At 49.2% G+C, this 27,156-nt stretch overlaps 1 protein-coding gene across 1 annotated transcript in view; it reads left to right on the forward strand.

Moving 5' to 3' along the window:
* The window catches only part of CACNA2D4 (calcium voltage-gated channel auxiliary subunit alpha2delta 4), a 924,019-nt gene that overhangs the window by 405,009 nt on the left and 491,854 nt on the right, over positions 1-27,156 (forward strand). Inside the window, exons 16-18 of the mRNA XM_078673672.1 lie at positions 9,720-9,794; positions 24,774-24,860; positions 25,355-25,426. Coding sequence (XP_078529798.1) covers positions 9,720-9,794; positions 24,774-24,860; positions 25,355-25,426 — 234 coding nt within the window. The remainder of the gene's footprint in view (positions 1-9,719; positions 9,795-24,773; positions 24,861-25,354; positions 25,427-27,156) is intronic.

The raw sequence follows: 27,156 nt of genomic DNA on the forward strand, positions 1-27,156 counted from the left end.
TATGGAGTGGAGCATTGTAACGTACAGTAGAGTGGTGTGTTATGGAGTGGCACAGAGTAGAGTTGAGTGCAGTGGGATGAAATGGAGTGTCATGGAGTGGTGTGGAGTGGTGTAGAGTGTTGTAGAGTGTTGCGGAGGTAGTAGAGTGTCATAGGGTGGAAGGACGTAGAGTGGAGTAGAGAGTGGCATAGAGTGTTGTGAAGTGGTATAGAGCTGAATGGAGTGGCACAGAAGGTGTTGCATAGAGTGGATTAGAATGTTGTAATTGTCATGCTCCCCCAAAGGAAAACACAGGAGCCGCGGAGGTGGTATAACACGTCTTTATTCTCTCGTGTCCACCTTCTCACTAACTTAACTTCCCTCACTTCCTTTCCTCCCCACGCCCCTTCCTCTCCTGCCTGTCCTGTCGCAGACAGGGGTCAGGCAGTCACGTCATGACATCTCCCCCTTTTGTATAAAGTCTTACTGTGCCTTAGATCACTTCAATGAGACGCTCCGGCCGTCGGGTTTGCCGTCTGGGTCGATCAGATTGTTCTGGTGTCCTGATTCGGTGATGCATGGGATGATCTCGTCTTGTCGGACTGGAATGACTGTGGTCACTGCTCTTGCTTTGACTTTCTGAGTCAGTGGAGGACTCTCAGTGTCGACCGTCATGTCTTCCCTGAGGGTCGCACTTCTTATAGTGTGAAATATTCCGGGTGATCCGCTTGTGATCGCCTTGTGCTGTGATCATGGTTCCTTTCCGGCGACTGACTTTAAAGGATGTGTGAGGTAGCGGCTGTCTGCTTTTGTCCTTCGGTCACGTCGGACCATCACCCAGTCTCCTTCCTGGATATCCGTGGGTCTCGCGTGCCTACGTTGGTCAGCGTATGTCTTCATTTTCAGTTTCTTTCCATAGTCAATGTTAACCAGTGTTTCATGATCAATGTTTGGAGCTCGAGGTTGGATCGTGTCATCCAGAGTGGGTAGTCGGGTACGCGGGACTCTTCCCAACATTAGAGTGGCTGGACATTGATTGGTAGTATTGTGAGGTGTGGTGCGATATGCCCTCAGCACTTCATTCAGTGCTTGTTGGATGTCTCGTGGGCCAGTTCCGCTTGCTGCACTGCTTTCTTTAGGGTCCCCATGAATCGTTCCACCATGCCATTGGCTTGGGGCCATAGTGGTGTGATCTTTTGATGTTTAAAGTCAAGGGGCCTTATTTATGAAGGCCTTGCGCCGCCGGTGTGTCACTTTTAAAATGGGAAAAAGTGACCCACCGGTGGCGCAAGGCCTTCATAAATAAGACCCAAGGTGTTTTGCGAAGTCCGCAAATTCGTGGCCATTAAATGGGGGTCCGTTATCCAACTTAACTCGCAGCGGGATGCCCCATGCTGCGAATGTTTCGTCGAGTATTGGAATCACCGCGGTTGCCTTGGTGGATGATATTAGGTGTGCAAATGGGAAGCGGGAGTATTCGTCCACAATGACAATGATGTATTGGCTTGATTTCAGAGGTCCGAAGAAATCAATGGCGACTTGTTGCCACACACCTTCAGGTAGTTCCGACATCTGTAGGGGAGCCGGTGGTTCGTCACGGCTTACCAGCTGGCACGAGATACAGTCTTTGAGGGTGTTTTCTACCATCTGGTCTAGTGTTGGAAACCAGATGCGCTCTCGTAGAGCCTTCTTGGTGGCAGTTATCCCTCGGTGGCCTTCATGAGCGAGGTTAATCACTCCTTGTCTCAGTCTTTGAGGAATGACAATCCTCCCCCCTCTCAGAATGAGGCCCTCATTGCTGATGGATAGTTCTTCATTAATATGTTTGAACGCCGTGATCTCCCGAGACTTCTGGCTTGGATCTTCTTTCACATGTCACCATGAGTTGTTGCGAATGCGTTCTGTGACGTCCTGGATAATTGGATCTTGGATGGATGCTTCTTGAATAGCTTCAAGAGGAACGGTGGGAGGGCATGCCGTGTCAATGACAAAATGTATATAGTCTTCAGCCACGGAGCGCATCTCCTTGGTGGTAGCCTTGGGATGTCGTGACATGTAGTCTGCTGGATTGTCCGACTTCCCGGGTTTGTGGACAATGGTGTAAATGTAGTCCTGGAGACGTAGGCCCCAGCGCTCAATACACGGAGGCATCTTGGCCTTAGGATTGCCAAAAATGGTGATAAGCGCTTGGTGGTCAGTGATGATAGTGAAATGTTTGCCATACACAAACAGATGGAAATGTTTGCAGGCCCAGACCACGGCTAGGCTCTCCTTCTCAGGTTGCGAGTACAGTTTCTCAGTGTCGGTGAGGCTGCGACTGGCATAGGCGATTATGTGGCGCTGGTCCGAGTCTTCTTGATATTGTGCTAAGATGGCGCCAAGGCCCACCGGGCTGGCGTCGACAGTAATTTCAGTTAGTTTCTTAGCATCGAAGTAGGCCAGGTTAATGGCGGAGCTGACAGCGTGCTTGATTTTGTGGAAGGAGCGGTTGCATGCTTCTGTCCACGCAAAAGGCTGACCTTGGCGAGTGAGCTCTCGTAGGGGGTGGCTAATAGTAGTGAAGTCCTGAATGTAACGAGCACAATAGCTCGCCATGCCCAGGAAGGAACGGAGGTCACTTACATCTTGCGGCGTTGGTGTCTCTGCAAGGGCTGAGACTTTGTCAGGGTCAGGTGTCATGCCGTCCTTTGAGAAAATGTGGCCATAGAATTTCAAGGTCGATTTGTGAAACTCACATTTGGCTGCGTTCAGAGTCAAGTTGGCATTTAGCAGGGCATGGCATACCCTGTCAAGGGCCGTATCGTGTTCAGTTTGATCTTTTCCAAACACCAGCAGGTCATCGCTATAGTTGAATGCATTTGGGATTCCTTGGATTACGCGCCTGATAGCCTCTTGGAAGATTTCGGCTGTTGATGATATGCCGAAATTTAGACGCTTATAGCGGAAGAGTCCTTGATGGGTTGTGAATGTGGTAATGTAGCGGGATTTATCATGAAGTTCAAGCTGGTGATAGCCCTTGTTGAGGTCAAGTTTTGAGAATACTGTGGCACCGTTGAGACGAGCAATCATGTCACTGATGTGTGGTCCGGGGTGGCGTTCTCTTTCAATAGCTACGTTGGGTGCGCGCATGTCTACGCACAGGCGCACCTTGTTGTTCTGTCCTTTTTTGGTACGACCACCACGGGCGACACCCACGGAGTTGGGCTGGACGTGCGCTCAATTATGTCAGTTTTGAGCAACTCCTGAAGTTCGTCGTCCACAGCTTGTTGCAGATGAAACGGTACCTTCCTGTGGTGTTGTGCCACTGGTGTCACACGCTCATCAATATGCAGCTTGACCTTGAAGTGGTTTAACTTCCCTAGTCCTTTGAAAAGATTCGGGAATTTTGCGACGATGTCCGGGGCATCTTCAGTCATGTATAGAAGTTCCACGAGTCTCAGTCTTTCAGCCGTCGGCAGGCTGAGCAGGCAATCAGCCACATCCGGGCCCTCAACAACATGGATGTAAGCTGAGATCTGTCGGTCTTTGTATGACAAGGTCGTGCAGAAACGGCCTAGGCACGGTAATGGCTTCCTGGACATCCACGTGAGTATTCCCACAGCTGCTGGTTCCAGTTTGGGACGTGGTTTCATGCTCTGGTATTCTAGTGCACAGATGTAATTTAATGAGGCTCCTGAGTCCAAAACGAACTTCGCCGGGTGGTCCCCTATACGGATGTCCAGCTTCGGATATTTCTTCAGACGGTCCGGATCTGAGACCATACAGATATACTTGTCACTGTCTTGTGACACCGGTGTGCATGACGGGGATTCACTGGATGTTGATTTTCGTGATCGATATGAATTTAAGGACCGGACACTTGACCGGGAAGAGCTGGAGGAGTGTCTTTCTCGTCCCGTTACTGCACAGGCGTGATGTTGTGTGGAAGATCGAGGTTTTGATGATCTTCGTCCTGAGCGTTGGGTTTGACAAACAGTCTCGAAATGGTTTTCCCTGCCACAGCGGTGACACCGTTGTCCGATGGCTGGGCATGGTCCTGAGTAAGGATAGTCCTGGCCACACCTGTAGCATGCGGGCGCCGCTCTGCTGGACTTAGTGTGTCGCGATTCACGTGATTCATAACGTGCAACTGGCCTCCGAGAGGACGTGGAATGCATTGACTTGCTTGATCTGTGGCGATCTGTCTGATGTTTCTTTTCTTTGTGTACTTGCATTTTGAAGGCTTATTCTTTCCTATCAGTCTTGTTGACCTCCATTTTCTTTGCGTGATCTTCCGCCTGGTCGTTTATGCGTGTCATTTCCTCAATTTCTTCAAGGGTGTAATGCTTCTTCAGCAGCCGCCGACGTAGTGACTCAGAGTGACACCCTTCAATTATGCGGAGTCGTAGTGCATCCTCGGTGTTGAAGTCGTCGAAGTCGCAGTGGCGGGCTAGCCGTCTGATGCGCATAATGAAGTCACACATCCGCTCATCTTTCTCCTGAGTGGCTAGGTTGAATGTGTAGCGCTCGTAGTCTAAGTTGTACTTGTGTAGAAATCTCCGGTCAAGAGCTCCCTTGACATCATCGTATGGGGCGGTGGCCGCGTTGGGCAGTTCCTTAATGATCTGTGCGATATCCTTTCCCACCAAATTTCTTAGGGCTATCAGCTTCTGTTTGGGGTCTTGTACTTGTGACCCAGTCATGTAGTCTTCAAAATCTTCGGACCAGCTTTTCCACTTGGGTCCCATGCTGCTACCTGACGTCACTTCCAGGTGTTCTGGTGGTCTCAAGTATGGCACTCCCATAACCGTGGGGTGCGTTGGGGCTACCACTGGTGGGTTGCCTGGAGCTGCTTGTGCTGCTGGTGCTCCTCCTGTCCCACTAGATGAGCTGGTGACTGACATTTCTGTTTATTTTGGTTTTGCAGTGTTTTTTTTTGAGTGAAATCTGTATCTTTGTTCAAAATGCCTGACCTCAAAATGGCCGACATGAAATTTCCAAGAGGAGGCTATGGGCGATGCCTGACTTTAAAATGGTCGCCGATCGGGACACGTGGCTTCAGTTAGAGTCTGTATTTGCAGCTTCCAATGCTCTCTGCCGGGTGCCTGACAACATTTTGTGTGTCCGCCGAGTTAAACAAACCAATTCCTTGTTTCTGGGACTCACCCCTTCACTTCCGATCGTTGCAGTTGATCGTCGGGTGCTCCTCGATTTTCGCACCGTTTTCGCGCCGATTTTCACTTTGCAGCCGCACTTCTGGCTGCTTGTGGCGTTGCACGCCGGGCCTTTTCCCCTTCAGGCAGGCAGCTTGTAAACGCTGGGTATCGCTTCTGGCAGCAATCGAGGGCAGCGTGCGAGCGCTTCACTTCTTTTCTCGCTCCACACGTGCCGCCCTGACACGGGCTGCAGGCTCTATGTTTTCGGCCGCTCGCAGGAGGCAGGGGTCTTGAGCAATGTGGGGATCGATTCTCATCCCATCCTCGTCGCCAGTGTCATGCTCCCCCAAAGGAAAACACAGGAGCCGCGGAGGTGGTATAACACGTCTTTATTCTCTCGTGTCCACCTTCTCACTAACTTAACTTCCCTCGCTTCCTTTCCTCCCCACGCCCCTTCCTCTCCTGCCTGTCCTGTCGCAGACAGGGGTCAGGCAGTCACATCATGACAGTAATGTTGAGTAATATAAAGTGGAGTCGATTCTAGTAGAGTGGAGTAACATAGAGTGGAGTAGTGTAGGAGAGTGGAATGGCATAGAGTGGAGTAGAATGTTGTAGAGTCGAGTGGCATAGAGTGGAGTGTAAAATGTGCAGTAGAGTGGTGTGGCGTAGAGCGGAGGAGCACAGTAGTGTGTGGTAGAATAGAGTGGAGTAAAGTAGCATAAAGTCACATAGGAGGAGATGTGTAGAGCGTTGTAGAGTGGAGTAGTGTTGTGGAGTGGAGCATAGTATCAGAGTGGAGCAGAGTTTAATGGAGTAGAATATCCTGGAGTGCAGTATCGTAGAGTGGAGTGTTGTAGAGTGGAGTAGAGTGAAGTGGTGTAAAGTACAGTGGTGCAGTGTAGATTGGCCTAGAGTGCATTGGTTTTGCATAAAGTGGTGTAGAGTGCATTGGCATAGAGTGGCGTAGAGTGCAGTGGCGTAGAGTGGTGCAAGTAGATTGAAGTGGCTTATAGTACATTGGTGTAGAGTGCAGTGGCATAGAGTAGATTGTTTCAGATTCAAGTGAAGTGGCGTAGAGTGGAGTGGTGCAGGGGAGAGTGGAGTGGTGCAGAGTAGAATGCAGAGGTGTAGTGTAGAGTGGCAAAGAGTGCAGTGGCACACAGATTGGTGTAGAGTGCAGTGGTGCAGAATAGATTACAGTGACATAGTGATGCAGAGTGTAGTGGCGCAGAGTGTAGGGGCATAGAGTGCATTGACATAAAGTGCAGTAGAGTGGCGTAGAGCTGAGTTGTGCAGAGTAGAGTGCAGTGGTCTAGAGTGCAGCCACATTGAGTGCATTGGCATAGAGCAGAATGGTGCAGGGCAGAGTGGTGTGGAGTGCAGTGATTTAGAGCACAATGGTGTAGAGTAGCATAGCAAACAGTGGCAGAGAGTGTAGTGGCATTGAGTGTTGCAGAGTAGAGTATAGTGGCGTAGAGTGCTGTGCTACAGAGTAGTTGTCATAGAGTACCGTGCCATAGAGTTTATTGGTTTTGAGTAAAGTGGTGTTGAGTCCATTTGCACAAAGTGCAGTAGTTTAGATTAGAGTTACGTAGAGAGCAGTGACTTAGAGTATACTGGCACAGAGTAGAGTAAAGTGGTGCAGTGTAGAGTGCAGTGGTTTAGAGTGCAGTTGCCTAGAGGTGGAGTAGAGTGGTATAGAGTGCCGTAGTGTAGAGTAGATTGTGAAGTGGCGTGGAGTAGTGCAGGGTAGGATGCAGTGGCATAGAGTAGTAGCGTACAGCACAGTGACATAAAGTAGAGTGGTGCAGAGTAGGGCAGAGTGGCATAGAGTGCAGTGATGCAGAGTGGAGTAGAGTGTCATTGAGTAGATTGTCGCAGAGTAAGGTAAAGTGGCTTAAAGTGGAGTGGTGCAGGGTAGAGTGCAGTGAGGCAGGATGAATTGGCAGAGAGTGCGATGGCATAGAGTGCATTGACCTAGAGTGCAGTTGAGTGGCTTATAATAGCATGGTGGAGAATGGAGTGCAGTGGCACAAAGTGGTTGGCATAGAGTGCAGTGGCGTAGAGTGCATTGGTTTTGCGTAAAGTGGTGTTGAGTCGATTGGCGTAAAGTGCAGTGGTTTAGAGTAGAGTGGCGTAGAGTGCAGTGGCTTATAGTAGATTGGCAGAGAGTAGGGTAGAGTGGCACAGTGTAGAGTGCAGTGGTCTAGAGTGGCGCAGAGTGCAGTTGCGTAGAGTAGATTGTGAAGTGGCATGCAGTGGTGCAGGGTATGATGCAGTGGCATAGATTAGTGGCGTAGAGCACAGTGGCATACAATAGAGTGGTGCAGAGTGGCGCAGAGTGGCATAGAGTGCAGTGGCCCAGAGTGTAGTAGAGTGGCATAGATTAGATTGTTTTAGAGTAAGGTGAAGTGGCGTAGAGTGGAGTGGTGCAGGGTAGAGTGGAGTGATGCTGGGTAGAGTGCAGGACCATAGAGTGCATTGGCATAATGTGCAGTGGCATTGTTTGCAGTGTTGCAGGGTAGAGTGGCATAGAGTGGAGTGGGGCAGAGTACAGTGAAGTAGCTTAAACTGGAGTGGTGTAGATTGCAGTGACGAAGAGTGTAGTGGTGCATAGTAGAGTGGGGTGGAGTGCACTGGCATAAAGTAGAGTGGTGCAAAGTAGCATAGTGTGCAGTATCATAGAGTACAGTGGTGAACAGTAGATTAGAGTGCAGTGGCGTAGAGGGAATTGGCATAGAGTGCATTGAGCTAGAGTGCAGTAGAGTGGCATATAGTACTATGGTGTAGAATATAGTGCATTGGTTTTGAGTAAAGTGGAGTTGAGTCTAATGGCGTAAAGTGCGGTGGTTTAGAGTAGAGTGGCATAGAGTGCAGTGTCTTAGAGTAGATTGGCACAGAGTAGAGTGCAGTGGTGTAGACAGCAGTGGCCTAGAGTGGAGTAGAGTGGCATAGAGTGCTGTGGTGTAGAGTAGATTATGAAATGGCCTGGAGTGGTTCAGGGTAGTATGCAGTAGCTTAGAGTAGTGGCGTAGATTGCAGTGGCATACAGTAGAGTGGTGCAGAGTAGCGCAAAGTGGTGTAGAGTGCAGTGGCGCAGAATGGTGTAGAGTGGCCTAGATTAGATTGTTTCAGAGTAAGGTGAAGTGGCATAGAGTGGAGCGGTGCAGGGTAGAGTGCAATGGCATAGAGTACATTGGCGTAATACTCAGTGGCATAGAGTGCAGTGTTGCAGAGTAGAGTGGCATATAGTGGAGTAGCATAGACTGGAGTGGGGCAGAGTAGAGTGGAGTAGCTTAGACTGGAGTGGTGAAGAGTGTAGTGGTGAAGAGTTCAGTGGTGCATAGTAGAGTGGGGGGGAGTTCACTGGCATAGAGTAGACTGGTGCAGAGCAGCATAGAGCGAAGTGGCATAGTGTGCAGTATCATAGAGCGCAATCCACTCTATGATGACTCCAAAGCATATAGAAAGAAAGAAGAACATTCAATGTGTTACACGTTTTTTGAGTACAAGTTGTCATGAGGCAGTCCTTAGTTGAACATCTCTGACATATTTCATGCTCTTAGGTATTTATTTAATGCACCTTATTTTTATTTCCCCTTCTCTTGACTGACCACTGCCTGTCCTTTGCCTGATATGAAGTGAGGCCATGTTTCCATTTTTGGAGAAACAGTAAATGCTGTGATTCTTTTTTACACTGAAACAAAGCTGAAATATTTAAGGTGGAGGGCGTCCCTGTGTTTCAGTTTCATTGTGTATTCTCCTGATTTCTGTGTCCTCTGTTTGAGTCAACAGGAGTTGCAGAGTACAATACAGTAGAGTGCGTAGGTGTAGAGTGCAGTGGCATAGAGTGGTGCAGAGTAACATGGCATAGAGTGAAATTGTGTAGAGTAGAGTGATGTAGGGTACCGTGTTGCAGAGTAGAGCATAGTGTGGACAGTGCATTTGTGCAAAGTAGATTGGCATAGAGTACAGTAGAGCGGCGTAAAGTAAAGGGTTTGCGGAGTAGAGTGCATATCTGCGCATGTGTGCAGTGACCTAAACCTATTGAGTTCACTTCCTCATCCGCTTGTGATGTGCATTTCCTGTCTGTGTAACGAAGCTTGCACTTATGCTGCTGTGTAAAGAAACCAAAGTCATTGGCCTCAGTGCAAGGAATGAAATGGATCCCCTAGAAGCTGGTTAAACTGTAAAATACATCAATAATCAGAGTTCAATGGGCCCCTGAGCCCCAGTGCCCCTGCACCTGCTGCACCATAGCAGCTACGCCCCAACCTTGATGCGTGGCGGATGAGTGTATGTGTGAGGGTGTTTGCGACTACCCTATTTTTACCACTGTCTTAACTGAAATATCAAAGTGAGACAGTTTTAATTACTGCTTGTTATGTCGTGGTAACAGTGTTTCAATTCCATCAGTATTTTAAGTGGTATTTGCAATGGCGTATTTACTGTGAATCTGTGGCTCTGTGTGATGAGTAACAACAAAGGGTGTAAACACTCAATGTGTTAATGGTAAAATTGCACTGAGAGGAATCAACAGTTACATTTGTTCAGTTGTACTCATTCACTTGCTAATAATTGCCTATTCTCTGCTACTTCCCAAAGCTTGGAGTCCATGGCTACGCCTTTCTAAACACCAACAACGGCTACATTCTCGCTCACCCTGACCTCCGACCCTTGGTAGGTAACCGACACATGGGACATATCTTTGTAGTCTCTCTCCGTCTCTCTCTCTTTCTCTCTCTCTCTGTCTCTCTCTCTCTCATTCTCTCTCTATTGTCCTATGGCTCAGCCCTCTACGCTATGCCACCACACACCTAGTGGTGGCTGGCAGGGAACGGTGGTGGTGGGCAGAGGTTTAAAAAAAAAAAATCAGAACAAAATATATACAAAAAACACTTACCTCTTCACGGCCGCTCTCTCTCCTCTGTCATTGCTTCTCTTCCTGACGAGTCCCGAAAGCAGGTAGTACACAGGTTCCCCACAGCCAATCACAACGCTGCTGTCAGCAGCTTTGTAATTGGTCTGAGCGCTGTGATTCAGCGCTCAGACAGAGACTGGAAGCCTGTGCATGTTCTCCACCCAGGTTGTGTATTACAGCCCTGTGAAGAACATGCTAAGTGTGCATGACCGTTTGGCCGGCCTAAGATGGCCGGCAAAACAGTCATGCGCACTTATTGGTCACAAACCACTCCTCCTCTCAGGCTGTGACACCAGCCCTGCCCCACCCTAAACCAGCCCCATAGCTACTAAATTCAAATGATAACAACGATGTTATCATTTTATTTAGATTTGATCCACTGCTCTGAGAGTAATGGGGTGACACACCTTGAATTCCCTCTGAAAATGGAGCACCGGGCTCTCAGTAGACAGCAGCTGTCCTTTATTTCTGGTTGCCTTCCCTTTTGGTGGTGTAAAGGAACTTTGCCACTGAGTTAGATTTTGGTGGACAGATGCTCCATCACAAACATGATGGATATCCTGTCCTCCTTATTACAGCTGCCATAGGATATAATGCACTTGTAATAAGGCAGACAGTATATCCATCACATTTGTAACCCGTCAGCCAAACACCAAACCAGGCCCTTTGTTTTTAGAATCTAGTTCCAGGAATTGATCACAACACACACCCTCACCCTGCCTTTCTAGAACTTTGCAAATGTAATTCCTGGCAAATAGTGTGGTGAGATCTGCACCCCCTCCCCTCTTCTCCATTTGCTGTGCAGCTTCAAAAGGGGTGGCCGTAAATCTTACAAGTGTAATGCTGTTCTTGGCCCGATACCACCTGCCACATGCTGCCTTTCCTTACTTAACCAACTCCACACCTGGACATGCTAATAAGCTGCAGCCCACCAATCTCCATCACAGACAGACCCTATTTTGGTGGCAGGCGATAGTTCTCAGTAGCCTTACGTTACAGCCATGAACACGATGAACTTCCTTCTCACTGCTTTCCATTCTGGTGAGGGGCATTCCTCATTTATGGCACCTGATCCTACTTGTAGGGTCAATCCAGCATGGTTTTCTGATGGAAATGCAACCATTTGGGTCAATTTAATGTGCTTTGTATTTCAAAACAAAGTAAATCCCAGTTATTCCCCTTTTGCAGATCTCATTACCTACTTTGTCTCACCCTCCTTTCTGAACCCCTCTGCAATAACCACTTCAGAATCACATTTCCTGCCATGCTCTGCTGTGAACGTTCAGTGTAGGCATGGGCTCTCGCAACCATTTTCCCAAGGGCCACAACATTTGGCCTGTGATGTGTCCAAGGGTTGCATTGATACCTCCAGGGTGGCAATCTGGTGTTGGGAAGGTGTTGGTGCTAAGGTGGGAGTATGGGAAGTGAGGCATATACATGTAGTGTCTGAATTGCACAATGGGAAACCAAAAACTTGGGGTTAATCCTGGCTTCTCCAATTACATTTTGTGATCCTAGGCAATTGTTTTATTTTACTTTCCCTCCTTTTTCTTCATTATCACATATGAGGACCTTGACATACATGACTTTATGGTGTGTGCTGTGCAAAACCTTCTCCTATGTTTGATTTAATAAACTATATGTTGTTCATGTATAATCGAAACCCCGGCCCCCAAAGAGTCCACATAACAACTGACTTGCCTACTGACAACACCCAACTGATCCTCTCCCTTACCAACAAATCAACAACCACCAGAAATAACTTCCACAGTTGAATGTAGGCCTTCGCCACCTGGATGAAGAGCAGCTGCCTCAAACTGAATTCGGACAAGACCAAAGTCCATCCTAGGACCCTTAGCATGGAACGACTCATGGTGGCCCTCCACACTGGGAACCCTGCCCACCCCCACAGACCATGCACATAACCTCAGCATCATGCTGGACTCCTCGCTCACAATGAACCATCAGATCAACGCCGTTGCCTGATCGCACATCCACACGCTCCGTCTGCTTCGAAAGACATTCAGATGGATCCCCACCGGATTCAGAAAACAGTCACACACGCACTCATCAGCAGCAGACTCGACTACGGCTATGCACTCTAAGATGGTGTCACCTAGAAACTCCTCCGGAAACTACAGAACGTTCACAATGCCGCAGCCATGGTCCTTGACATCCCTCGCTGCAGTCCCATCTCCAAAAACCTCAGAGAACTCCACTGGCTCCCAGGCAACACAAAATCACCTTCAAGCTTCTCACTCACGCCTACAAATCCCTCCACGAAGCAGGACCAGCATACCTGAACCACCACCTCTCATTCCATATCCCCACCAGACACCTCCGCTCTGCCCAGCTGTCCCTGGCCATCGTCCGTCGGATCCACATGACTAGAACCAGAGGAAGATCCTTCTCCGACCTCACCACGAAGACCTGGAACACCCTGCCCCTCCACCTCACACAGTGCCCGCGGGTGACCCAATCCAGTAAGGACCTCAAGACCTGGCTCTTTGACTGAACACCTAAGCGCAGGTGGACCAGCAGCCTCCCCCTCCTAACCCCGTCCCCCAGCACCTTGAGTTCCACACTGGTGAGTAGCAGCGCTTTACAAACATTGATTGATCGATTGATTGACCTGCCTCTTTGCACACTATTGGTATTGTTATCAGTGTGGGGGGGAAGAATGAATGTTTCTCATTTCATTTGAAAACTATCACTTTAAAAAAAAATATTTCTCAATGCACTGATAATCTGATGCACTAAGATGAAACAGGTCTGCATGTTAAGTAAATACACATTTGAATTTTTAACTGACTTTATCATACTTTTACACTTTTGCTGAAAGATGTCTTTATAGATTGAAGATTTTCCTAAAGTTAACTGGTGCAGGACACCCTCAGGGCCGGACTGGGAACCGAAATCGGCCCTGGCAAAGTGCTCAGCTGGCCCCCCCTCTACCCTGGGGGTGCGACCTCACTCTTTGCCAGGGCCGATTTTCTGCCGATTTTGTTACAGGGCCGTTTTTGCAGCTATGCTGCAAAAAACGGCCCTGTAACAAAAACGGCCCCCTGGGGCCCAAAACCGGCCCCCACCCATGCGGCCGACCGGGGGATTGCCCGGTGCCCACAACGGCCAGTCCGGGCCTGGACACCCTAGTGACTTCCTTTCTTTATTTTCAACGAATCTATGAATAAATGCTCCCCCTTTTATTTAACATGTTTTAATGTTAGCGCTGAGTCGAATAAACAGCCGCCAGTGCTGCTGTTAACCAGGGAGGCAGGGTGACGTAAAGGTCAGGAGCGCCGAATGTGGGCCGGCACTGTACTTTGAGTATCACTGGTGTAGATTCTCTTCTGTACATGCCCCATCCCATCCTGCCCCTCTCCATGGGTTCTCACTATGTCTCAGTTCTGTCTGTTCGCTATCAATTTACTTTCTGCACTATTAACTTCAGTCATTTTGTGTATCCCTCCCACTTTATTTATTTATTTATTTGTTTGTTTGTTTTATAAAGCGCCTGAATCACCCCCGGAGGGGTATCTCTGCACTGTGGATGTGCAACAGTAGGCCGCAAAAGGGAACAAGTTAAAATAAGAAGGGGGGACGCTAGAGGGCGCACAAGCGGAATGGCTGCTTAGGCATGTAGCTCCCGCTCCTTGGTCAGCCATCCTTCACTTATCCTTCACCACAGGGTTTCTAATCGTCAGATTTTCCCCTCACCTGCTGCAATAAGCTACACTCTACACTCGTCCCAAGTCTGAGGCTGCTACGAAGTCTGGAACCGAAGTTATCGGTCCTTGAAAACTCACCGGTGACTGCCTCGGAGCCGGCGAGCGGAGGGGGCTGGCTGCAGCAACCTAGGAGACACCGAGGACGGCCACGAGGAGGTAGGCCGCGAGATCGGGTGACCGCCCGGAGTCGGACCGTTTGCTGCCCAGAGACTCGGAGCGGGGGCGGGTGGCTGCCCCCCCCCTCCCATGTGCGGATCCCCCCTCGCTGCTGTTTGCTCCTGGACGCCAGTGCCACAGGTGTGCTGGCACTTACACCCGGAGGCGCGCCGTGGGGCAGGACGATCCCAGGGCACTCTGAGAGGCCCTCGTCACGCTGATACTCTGGGTGGGGGGGGGCGCGAACTGAGAGGTGTCCGGACCGGAGAGCGGGAGACGCGCCTGGATCCCGCCGTGGGGAGAGCCGATGCACCAGGCTCTGCCCCTGTGATACTTAGATGCTGTGGTTGCTGCCGAAGGTGCCTCTGCAGGCTTGTGCACTCCCGGATTGCTAAGAACAGGGCCGTGCCCCCCCTGGACTGCTTGGCCCTGCTCTCCCCCCTTCTATCTAACTGCATGGGCAGGCTTTGGGCAGTGCTGGATCACGGGGAGACCTCTATCGGCGCCTCACATGTACTAGACTTGACCTTTCCCTGGGCCTGGTACTCGGGGTCTTCAACCCCAATGCAACACTGCGTGCCTGCATCCACGATCTGCCTACCCTGCGAGGGACAGCTATAGCGCCGCTGACAACGGGGCGTTATCACCCCCTGTCACAAGAGAACCGGGGGAGCACGGGAAGTACCGGATCCCTCCCCCCGGTCACCTGCTGATCCACTACGGCGCCACCTTGTCCGGCGATCGTCAAGTCGCAATTTACCCGCACGGACTGCACATACGGCCTGATTCAGCAGTCGCCCGCCTCACCTCTGGGCTCATAGCGCTAGTACGCTACGTGGCATCCAAGCGCCACGTCCTGGTGCCACCATGGTGCGGCCTGAGAACCGCCAACCGAAGCTCAATTTTGATGGCGCCAAGAAAGGCGCGAAATCGGCGCCGGTGGATCCTGGGCCTAGTGCGGCCTCCCCGAAGAACATCACGTCCTCCGCCAAAGACATTGACCTGCACAGCCTATTTCAGGAGATGAGGCAGGGGTTTGCCACTGTCGTCGAAAAGGTCGATGGAGTCACTGCTCGATTGGATGCCTTGGTACATAAGGTGGATCGCCACGAGGAGAGGCTAACGGCTGCGGAACAACGCATTTCTGATAACACAGATGCCACCTCGACTCACACGTCGCAACTGGCTAGGATGGACAATCTGCTCAGGGTCATAGCGGCTAAAAACGAGGACTTGGAAGCCCGCAGCCGCCGGAACAACATACGAGTCACTAATGTGCCTGAATCCACAGACACGGGCAGGATGGAGCTATTTATTGAAGAACTGCTTAAAGGCTCGATCGGTGAGGACGCCTTCTCTCCCCAGTTCATCGTGGAGAGAGTGCGTCGCTCCTTGGTGCCTGTGCCTCAACCTGGTCTCCCACCGCGGCCAATTATTGCCAAGCTATTGAACTATCGGGACAGGGACACTGCGTTGAGGGCGGCCCGCTCTCTAAGGTCATTGCAGTACAATGGCATCACTTTCTCCATATACCCGGACTTCACACCACTGGTGCAGGAAGAACGACGTAAATTTCTCCCAGTAAAGAAGAAGCTGCGGGAGGCCCAGGTGGACTATGCGCTCCTATACCCAGCGAAGCTGCGGGTTACACACCAGGGAAAGCAACGATTTTTCACCAACCCGCAGAAAGTAGAGGAATTTCTGAAATCACTCCGTAGAGCACGCAGGGAGGATCGCGACGCCGGTGAGGACCGAGAGGACGGAGACCTGCCTCCGGAGCTACACAACTAATGACTGCTTGTATCTACTGCCCTGGGCGTATTCCCTGCACTGTCTGAAACCTCTCTATTGCTCAGAGCGCAGACAATGGGATAACTACGACTGCTGGATCTGCACGGACTCGACACTCCTGTGGTAATGTACACCAAGGACCACTCCCCTGGCCCTAGTCTCCACCGAGGGCGGTACAGTGCTGGAGCTATGGACCGGGTAGTGGCTGTGCGTACTCTATGCTATACCCCTATTGGGTGTCCCCCTTGAGAATGCTGATGTTTTTGTTGTTGTTGCTAAGGTTGGGAGGGTCGGGGTGGGGGGAGGGGTGCTGGGTGGGGCTCAATGGCTGCTGGCATGATTGGGATGCTGGGGTGGGTGGGGGGGTGGGATGTTCTATGAGGAGGCATTCATTGACTGGACTAATTGCGCTGACTCTATCCTGGTGTGTGCACCGATATTGGTGGGGCGGGGCGGGCCTTGTACTATTGCCTTGGTTGGCACTATTGCGATCACTGTTGACCTATCTATGGCTGCTCTGAATGCTAATACACAATTGACTTGTTTGTCCTGGAATATACGGGGTTTGAATGATGCTAAGAAATGTCGCAATGTCCTTGCCTATCTCGACAGACATCACGTCCAGGTTGCTATGCTGCAAGAAACCCATTTACCGCCACAGGGTAGGAACACCTTTGCGTGCAGATGGGCCGGGGACCTCATCTTCTCCTCATACTCCACCTATGCGAGGGGGGTTGCCATTCTTGTGGCCCGCAGTGTGCCGTTTCAGAGATATGGTGAACTGGTGGACAAGGAGGGACGCTATGCATTGTTGTGGGGTAGGCTGGGCCGCGACACATACACTTTTGTTGTTACATATGCACCGAATATTGACGCACCTACATTCTTCACTACTCTGTGGGGTAAGATTATGACTGCTGGGTCACAACACGTTATATGGGGGGGGATTTCAACCTGGCGTTGGCACCTCAGCTAGATAGGGCAGACGGAGTCTGCTCCTATAAGCCTAGAGCACGAGAGGCGCTGGAGGGCGTGATCGCGGAGGGCGCGCTGTTGGATGCCTGGAGCCACTTGCACCCACAGGGGAGGGAGGGCACACATTTCACCTCATACACGGGAACATGGGCGCGCTTTGATTACTTTCTAATCACCGGAGGTGTAGCTGCAGAGTTGGTGGGAGTAGAACACCTGCCGAGAACATACTCCGATCACAGCCCCGTCCTGTTTCACTTCTGTACACCTGGGTGGGACAGCCCGAGGCCACACTGGAGACTCCGGCCTGACACACTGTTGGACAATCTGTTTCGCACCGAACTAGGAGAGGAGATAGCGGCCTTCTTTCCCAGAAATAAGGGGTCAGTGGACTCAGTTGAGCACATATGGGAGGCATTCAAGGTGACAGTTAGGGGATATTGCATCTCCAAGAGCCATGGTGTATTGCGTGACATCCTCCACACGATTAGCACATTAGAGAGGGAGTTGCGGACTCTGGAACTCCGTATGGTGGCTGAGACTGGACCTGAGCCGCATGCGGCTTTCCGAGAGACATTGTCGCGGTATGAGGAAGAAGCTGCCAGGGAGGTCAAGTTCCGCGGTAAACACTGGCAGGCCCGGAAATATTGCGAGGGAGATAGGCCTGGGAAGGTACTCGCCACACTCACCCAAACTTCGCGAGCACATAATGTCATACATGAACTCACGGGTAATCATGGCACCACAATCAGGGACTCGGATGAGATACTGGATACATTTTTAGCACACTACCACTCGCTATACACTTCCACCGCAGGGTCTGATATGTCCTATGCTGCTTACCTAAAAGATGTGGCGCTGTGTTGGCTCAGCGATGGCGACAGGCCGTTCCTAGCGGCACCTTTCGAACTGGACGAGGTCCGCGAGGCCATTATGTCCCTCAAGAATGGCAAAGCCCCGGGACTCGACGGCATTCCTGCCGAATTTTATAAAGCCTACATTGATAACATGGCCCCTGTTCTTCGTGAGGTATATTCGGAATCGCTCTGTGACGGTACTCTCCCCTGCTCTATGCGTGAGGTGGTGATCACCTCTCTCCTGAAGCCCGACAAAGATCCCAGCTCCTGCAATTCTTACCGCCCACTCTCCCTCCTAAATTGTGATGTTAAAATACTCGCTAAAATACTGGCCACCCGTTTGTCGCTGCTGATGACCAGAATTGTGTTACCCGACCAATCTGGCTTTGTGGCCGGCCGGTCTACATCTCACAACCTCCGTACTCTGTTCTCTCTGCTTCGCACAGTTCATCCTGATATGCCTGTTGCAGCCGTTTTCCTCGACACATCTAAGGCTTTCGACTCCGTCGAGTGGCCATACCTGTTCTCGGTTCTGGCTAGCATGGGATTCCCCGCATTGTTTATATCCTGGGTCCGCCTACTCTATACTCGCCCCACGGCAAGGGTGTTGATTAATGGTCGTCTATCACAACCTATTGCAATTACCAGAGGCACGCGCCAGGGCTGTCCACTCTCTCCCCTGCTGTTTGCCATAGCGGTTGAGCCTCTTGCCTGTCGCCTACGCCAACTTCACCGAGACAGAGCGGTGCAATGCCTACAACGTCGAATAGATGTATCTCTATATGCAGATGACATCACGCTGTATGTCAAGCACCCTGAGACACAGCTCAATCCCTTACTCCGGGAATTTGTTACGTTCGGCGGGATGTCAGGTGTGCATATCAACTGGTCCAAGTCACAATTCTTCCCTTTAACGGAAGCAATACCTGACTTCCCCCTTGACTATCCGCTGGAGTTGTGTAGGACCGATCTCAGGTACCTGGGGATCCGCATCTCCCGAGATAGGGACGAGACATTGCGGTCCAATTACGGGGTGGCGATAACCAAGTTGACCGCATCTGTGGATCGCTGGATCACCTTGCCGCTGTCATGGCTGGAAGGGCGTCCCTCATTAAAATGATAATCCTCCCCCGTTTTCTTTATCTCTTCCTCAACATTCCCTATTTCCCCGGTGCTTTCTTCTTTAAAACCCTGAAGACGGAGTTGCGCAGGCCATTCTGGGGCGGCAGGAGCCCCCGGCTCAAATGGTCCACGCTTACTCTCCCTTACGATAAGGGAGGTTTCGATGTCCCTGATTTTGAGGCATATTATCAGTGCGCGCAGGCACACTTTGCTTACCACTGGATGGCTCCTACGCCTTTCATGCCTCATATTGCGGTGGAGGACTGGATAGTGCACCCTCTCCCGCTCAACGGGCTGCTCCACTGCCCTGAATCGTCCATACTCACGCCGAATACTTCGGTCTCATGCACATTGGACGCATGGCGCCGTGTCGCCAAGAGCTTGTCATGTCCCCTACCCTACTCGCCTAAATTGCCACTCACTTATCATCCTAATCTCACCTTATTGTGGGAACGAGGATTCCGCAATCTGTGTGCAAGGATTCATATCACCTCCTGGGGCGACCTGTTTTCTGACGGTCAATACAAATCGGTGGAACTATTTTTTGCGACGCATACTCACACCCCTCTTGAGCTTTTCTATTACCTACGCTTACGAGCGGGAATGAGAGACATCCTTCCCGACTTTCCCTACGTACCTAAGGTTCTACCTCCGCTTCATTTCCTGTTGTGCTCACAGGACGGGGCCCATCTGGTCTCCGGCCTTTACCGCCGGCTCAGGGATGCAGCCCCGACGCCGGATTCTGGTGCTCGGGCGCGCTGGACTGCTGAATTGGCCACTGACCTCACCGACGAGCAATGGCACTATTGCTGTGCGCTCACCTCCCGCATCTCTGCCAGTAGCAGATTGAAAATCATACATTATAAATTCCTACAGCGGGTGTATTACACACCGGCGAGGAAACGCAGATTTGGCCTGGCAGATGATGATCGTTGCGAGCGTTGCCGCGCCGAACACGCAGACTTTCTACATTTGGCATGGGGGTGCCCCCAGGTGGCGTGCTACTGGCGACAGGTGACGGGTGCCCTCGCGGAGATGACGGGGGATGCAGTGCCCATGGATCCAGTGGTGACACTTCTCGGGTATACTTTGCAGATCCCTAGACCTTGCAGGAAATTTGTCGATATCGCACTGCTTTTGGCCAAGAGACGTGTGGCATGCCGCTGGGGTCGAGGCAGGGTGCCCAAATTCAAGGACTGGCTGGCGGACCTGGCCTACTGTCAAGATCAACATACTACATTCGCTGAGTTACTGCCCATCTCTAGTCGGCCCAGCGATATCTGGGATCCACTGGTGAGTTATCTGCTCGCACGCTCCGATGACGCAGAACCGCCAGGGGACCACCCTGTTACAGCTTAAACTTTTGGCTTGACCTTTGGCCCCCGACCATTGATCCCACCTATGCGCCCACATCCCCTTATGGAAGGTCCTCGCCAGGACCTTTCATCCTCTGGCCATGGCGCTTGGGCTTGCGCTCTCGGGCCCCATGCATTCCCCGGCGTCATGGACTTCCCTCCTTCTGTATGTCTGTCACTCCCCTCTGTCCTTCAGGGACTCCTTACGCCACACCTGACACATACTGACACTCTCTCTATTGCTTAACATTCCGTGACACCACACGCATCGTTATTTATGGGGGTGATAGTTAGTCGGTGGAACTGATGTGCTGCAGCTGTTATGCTATACCCGTCTTTGCCTGCCCGGGTTGCCACACCGGCACATTACCTATTCTCTTTCCGGCCGGACGTGAACTGCCTCTTAGTTTCTGTACTGTTGGGGGTTTCTGTTAACTGTTACGGATATGAACAACACATTTAAAAAACACTGTTCTGCTGCTGTCTATCCTTCATTGCCCCACAACACCGGTTGTGTTAACATCCTTACTCACAAATGTGCTGTGCCGCCGGGCCTCAGGGATGCCGGCCATGAGGCTGTGTAATGGTTACCTTATTATGCTGCCGGCCTCCGGGTTGTTGGCACAAAAAGCTGTGTATTATGAATCTACTTACACAATAAAGCAGTTTTGAACTCCCAAAAAAAAAAAAAAAGTTAAAATAAGACAATTTTTCGGAGCCTTCTAAATTAAAGGTAGTCAGGGCATTGTCTCAGGTTGGTGGGGAGCTGGTTCCAATAGATGGGGGCGCGGTGAGAAAAAGCTTTCCCACCCATCCTTGATTTTTTAAATCGAGGAACAAGGAGAAAAGATTAAGGGCCAGATGTAGGTAGCCAAATACCGGTCGGTAACGGCCGATTTCGGCCGTTACCGACCGGTATTTGGCTTTTGACATGTAGGGGGAAGGAAACAGGCCAATTCGGTAATTTTACCGAATCAGTAAATATACCGGTCGGTAAATTTACCGACCGGTATTTTTACAGAATCGGTAAAATTGAGATGTAGGTGGGACTCTTCTGAGTCCCACAAGCCCTACAAATTCGGTATTTTACCATCAAATTCAATTTCATGGTAAAATACCGATTCAGGTGTGCATGCACATATGTGCATGCACACCTGTGCCATATGACAGGCAGACCTGCCCTTAGGGCAGGTATGCCTGCCACATGGCCCCCGAACCTTTTTTGGGGGTGCTAGAGGGTGTCAAAGTGACACCCCCTGCACCCTTGTCAAAATCGGTATTTACCGATTCGGTAAATACCGACCGGTAATGCCCATTCATTCCTATGGGCTTCAAAGCCCATAGGAATGAATGGGCATTACCGGTCGGTATTTACCGAATCGGTAAATACTGATTTTTACCGATTCGGTAAAAGGAACATCTGGATGTTCCTACATCTCCCCCCTTCTTATTTACCGATTCTTATTTACCGAATCGGTAAAATTCGGTAAATAAGAATCGGTAAATTTTCCCTACCTACATCTGGCCCTTAGTTCCTGAATGAAGAGACATTGTAGAAATATAGTGGTTGAATTTCCTTGCCAGATAAATGGGGCCCTTGCCATACATGGCCCTGTGGACAATGCAACAGATTTTAAACTTAATTTGCTTGCGTACCGGGAGCCAGTGAAGCTGTTAAAGAAGGGGAAGGGAGGCTGTTCTGGGTGAGGCATTCGAGCAAGGCGTGCCGCGGTGTTTTGGGCTACCTGTAGTCTGCTCAGCGAGCACTCATTGGCTGAGACCAGGAGGGTGTTGCAGTAGTCTAGGCAGCTTAGTACCAATGCCTAAATGAAAGTTTTCTGTGTAGATGAGGGCAAGAAAAGGAAAGACTTTCTGTATCAGTCCAAGCACATGGAAACAGGAGCCAGCAGTGTAGGCTGCATGTTCTTTCATGGTCAGTTCCTGGTCTAGGGGTATGCCAAGATTCTTGACAACAGTCTTAGGTACAGGGGAGTCACCTAGATCCACCGGCCACCAATCAGGTGACCACAGCAATGGTGCATCTCCGAAGAGCATGATCTGAGTCTTCCCTGCATTAAGCTGGAGGAAATCGCTCCTCATCCTGTTAGATATGGCTATCATACCTTCGGAGAAGGTGGACTGGGCCATAAGAGTGGATTTATTAAACGAAAACAAAACCTGAGTATCATCCTAATGAAATCGGTGTGAAACCTAATGTCCTAAGTAGGTCTTCCAGGGGAGCGACGTGTATGTTAAACAAGGTAGGGCTCAGACAAGAGCCCTGAGGCATTCCCTTGGTCAGATCCATGGGCGTTGAACAAAAGGGACCTAGATTGATGGTCTGGGAGCGGAGGGAGAGGAAGCTCGCCCTCCACTGAAGCAAGAATCCTTGGAGTCCAATTTCCTTCAGTCTCCTGAGCAACATCTGGTGGGAGACCGTATCGAATGCAGCCGAGAGGTCAAGCAGCACGAGTAATATTGATTCTCCGCTGTCCAGGGAAGGCCTAATGTTGTCCGTGACAGCAATCAGGGCTGACTCAGGGCCTGAATCCAGAATGAGAAGCATCAAGGCTTCCAGTGTATTTGACATGGTCAGACAAGTGTTTATTAAAGTGCTTTTCCAGTAACTTGCTCAGGAGGGGTAGTAGATAAATAGGCCTGAAGTTGGACAAGTCATCCATAGGGGCCTTCGTTTTCTTGCGAATCGGAATGACCTGTGCAGCCTTCCATTCAATGTGAAGATTTCCCTCTCTTATTGAGAAGCGAGCAGATAGTTGCAGAAAGTTGTTTGGAAAGTGAGGAAGAAATTTTAGCTGGAATGATGTCTAGGGGAGAACCTGATTTTACTGTAAGTAGCAATGATTCCACGTCGTCATAGGCAAGAGGGGGAACATTTTCCAATAGCTGCGCCTTAGTGAGTGTAGGTGGACTATAAGATGTAAGAACCTGCTGAGGGATGTATGACGTTACAACGCATACTTTTACAACGCCTACCTTTACATCGTAAGTTTTACAACGCATACCATTACAACGCATAATGCTTTTGGGCGCTGGATAGTGAATAGTTTAATTTACTATTCCAATTCCAGTCCGCGTGGATAGTAGGGAAGGTGTTGGATAGTACATTAAACCTATTCCCTATCCTAGAGCGCCCCCAGCGCTATGAGTTGTAATGGTTTGCGTTGTAAAAGTTGCGTTGTAATGGTAGTTCGTTGTAAAAGTTTCGTTGTAAAGGCTGTATACCCTGCTGAGGACTCCCAGCTGAGGTGATTTGATCATAAATCAGCTGAATTTTCTGTGTAAAATGCATTGCTATTTTATCCCAGAGTACTTGAGAGGGAGCTTCCTTATTGTCGCAAGGAATTGGTGAAGGATTTGAGAATCTGAAATAGGACTTTGTGGGCATTCCCTGCCTGGTTGAGCTGTTGTGTGATATGGGCTTTTCATGCAACTCTTATGTTTTTATGATAGTGGGTCAGAGTGATCTAATATCTCTCTTTATTGTTCCCACCATGGACTCAGTGCCAGCACGTCTCCAGATTTTTACACAGCCGTTTTTCTGTCCAAAGATCGGGCGAGAACCAGGGCTTTTGTTTCATCACTCTCGTACATCTCATCTCTTTCCTGGGTGTGTCATGTATCCTACCTATATCACATGTGCAGTGTTCTCTCTTGTTATGTCTCCCGTCTCTCCTCGGTGTTTTCCTTCACCATCTCTTGCCTTTCTCCAGAAGCCCCCATCTGTCCAATCTTCCTGTTAAGTTATCCTTGCTCACCCTGTGGTACAACACTCTCCCATTGCCTCTCGTCACTTTATATTTTTTATTCTCTTTCTACGCATCACATGCCTTTACCACTGAGTTTTCTCTTCACTATTGTGTTCATTGTGGAGTAAAGGACATTACATCTGGACTTACCTGTATATACTTACCTTGACAGTATTGTGGAAGTTGATATTTTGACTAAAATATTTTCATATAAAATAATCTAGCATACAAATATAATATGCTGATTTACACTTAACTCAGACCGTGGACCATCCCTGCATAGAACATTGGAATGTTGGGAGCTCCATTGAAGACAATAAGAGTACTCTGGGCTTCTAATGGCTTGTAGAAGCCCTGAGAGCAACATTCCAATATTTTTTTCATTTCACAGCTGTTTCTGTGAACAAAGGCCTCTCGGAGTCCGAGGTGATTTAAGCCCCCTTGGGCTCAGAGATGCCTTTGTTTTTACAAATTAGAACATTCTGCCCTCTAGGGTAGGAATGTTCTCATAGCCTTAGAGCCCTCCGTAGTGGGCTCGACTGGCCACTAAAGGCCTGCTCCCTTGTTAAAGGCCCTGGCCTTTGGCTCTGGCCTTTAACGCTGGACTGGACCTTTAATGACCTGCATAGCCCATTACATCAGACAATGCGGCTAAAAAGATCCAGGACCTCACAAAGACGTTTGAAAAGTCCACCCCCACCTCGCCCATATTTTGTGGTCTCTCAGTACAACCTGTAATCAATGTACTTTTGGGCAGTTCAGCAGCTCTGTGAGAACCTCCTAATTGCTTTCCAGTTTTTCCAGTGCTTTCTGAGTATTTACATTTACTTTGGGGCTACGAGTATCCACACATTTAACGTTTGAAGTATCATGCTATATGAAGTGCAGTATGTTAGAAGGGCTGGTTTATTCGAGGGGACGCGTGTTATTCTACATATGACTGACTGCCGTCTAATCCTTCCATCCTGTCTATGTCTTGCTAACATCAAGTACAAAGAGGGCAAGAAGCTGAAACCCAAGCCAAACTACAACAGCGTCGATCTTTCGGAAGTAGAGTGGATGGATCAAGACGAGATAGTAAGTACCTCAAATGTGAGCTCTTTTGATGGTACAAATTTAACTTTATAGTCATCTCTTGTTATAAATGTATATATTGACATCTTTCGCAACACAATACCACCCAACTGCAACTTCCTAATCCCTTAAAATGACATCTTGGTATATGAGTTTCATTTCACTACTTCATCAACAGATCAACTTTGGGGAGTATATGGCGTGGGTGGGTCAGGAATATCTATCCTAAGGAAACCTGCCAATAACAAGTGGTCTTGGCATGAAATTTGAGTTCTGTGCATCAAGAGCAGGCAGGCTAATGGCTGTACTCCCAGGACCATTCATTCATAAAACACTTTTGTATCTGAAAGATGATTTTTTGATTATTTTGAGAAACACCAGTCAGATCATGACTCAGAGAATGCTGCATGCAGCTTGGAGCATACACCATTCAATCGAGAGAATTGTGTCTTTCGATTTTCTTGTACTGTCACTAATGCTGTTTTGTTGTCGTGCAGCTGAGAACAGCGATGATCAATGGTGAAACCGGCTACCTCTCCATGGAAGTGATGGCCCCTGTGGATAAAGGGGTAAGTGCACATTATGTCAGTAGAGAGACTGTATTGTTTGAGGCAGAATAAAACACAGTGTGACATGAAATGTCATCAAGTGATTAGGATTTTACAAAACAGGCGAAGAAGATGGGGTTGGACAGTCGCCAGGACCCCCAGATTGAGAAACTAGCCAAACTGTGCTGCATCACTAACACCTAGTTGCCAGTATGATGCACTGACAGGAAGTTGATGTGTTCCTCTCGAGCATGGAGCCCTGTGGTGCCTAGTAGTAAAAATGCAATGCATTGAAATGATGGTTTGATGAAAAGACTTGCAGCCTCATGCATCAATATTGCATTTTGCGATTCCTTAATTGCGAAAAATAAGGAATCGCAACTAAGGAATCGCAAACTGCAATGCATCAAGAAATCGCTAAATAAATTGTGATTTCTTAAAATTCCTTAATTGCGATTCTCAATTAAAGAATCGCAATTAAGGAATCCCTTCCATTCATTCCTATGGGCCTAGAGGCCCATAGGAATGAATGGGAAGACATTCTCATTTTGGGAATCACAATTAAGGAATCGCAAAATGAGAATGCAATTTCAAGGGTGCACGGGGGTCCAAAGGACACCCTGTTGCACCCCTGAAATTTGCCATTAAGTACATTTTTCACACACACATGCCCCAAGGGCATGTGTGTGTGTAAAATGGCACTTTGAAAAATGCACTTTTGTGCATTTTTCAGTTTTCGCAAATTACCACGAAGGTCAACTTAATGGTAATTTGCACCCCTTATTTGCGAATTCGCAAATTTTAAAAGTTTGATGCATTGCATTTAAGGAATCTCAATTTGAGATTCCTTAAATGCAATTGCAATTTAAGAAATCGCAATTTTGCGATTTCCTAAATTGTGAGAACAACAAAATGCATAATGCATCCCAAAAATGGAAATTGCATTTGCAAACGGCCGAATTTTGCGATTCGCACCGTTTGCAAATGCAATTTCCTTTGATGCATGTGCCCGTTGATCCATCTCAACATTCTCTTCAGGTGCAAGCCTGCTCTGTGCACTTGCTTTCTTGACAGATGTTAGTACTTGAATCTAAGAGTCGCCAGAGATTACTTTTTAATTCAGGACATGCACCTTTATGTTCACGTGCATATGCCAGTGAACAGACCTGAGATCATGGACTTTCAAGGCCCAGGTTTATCCAACCTTCTAGATCAATACGCTTTTTGTCCTGTGATCAACAGGCTACAAAGGGAGAGTCTAAGACACATCACGCCTTCAGGATGTCCTGTGATCTGACTATTTGACTTCGCCGGTCCTGTGTTACCCCTCTGCTGTCTCTGAGATTGTGGTGGAACCGCGCTGCTGTTAACATGTTCCTTTGATCACTGGTGGATAGTAATGACTATTAGTCGCTATCAGTGTGGATTCTCAGAGGGTGAATGTATTCTTGCCATGCGAAATTGGTAAGCTACTTGACCCTCGTCCGTCACCCGCTTCCTGAAGTAATCTCCCTGTGTTATTTACATACATGCCTATAGACCCGATTCAGGTGGGAGACTATCGATTTTTCAAGCCAAAAATGGCTTTAATTTAGCTGTCTCCCGCCTGAAATTGCATTTTCTACCATAGAAGTCAATGGGGAATTTTCATTCTCCTGATTTGTTTATTTTAAATCTCCCACCTCCCTGTCTTAAAATGTTGGCATGTATGGTTACTTGTATGGGAGGTTTAAGGAGAAAATAGTGTCTTA

The sequence above is a fragment of the Lissotriton helveticus genome, chromosome 1_1 (assembly GCF_964261635.1).
Source record: "Lissotriton helveticus chromosome 1_1, aLisHel1.1, whole genome shotgun sequence".
Classification (NCBI taxonomy): domain Eukaryota; kingdom Metazoa; phylum Chordata; class Amphibia; order Caudata; family Salamandridae; genus Lissotriton; species Lissotriton helveticus.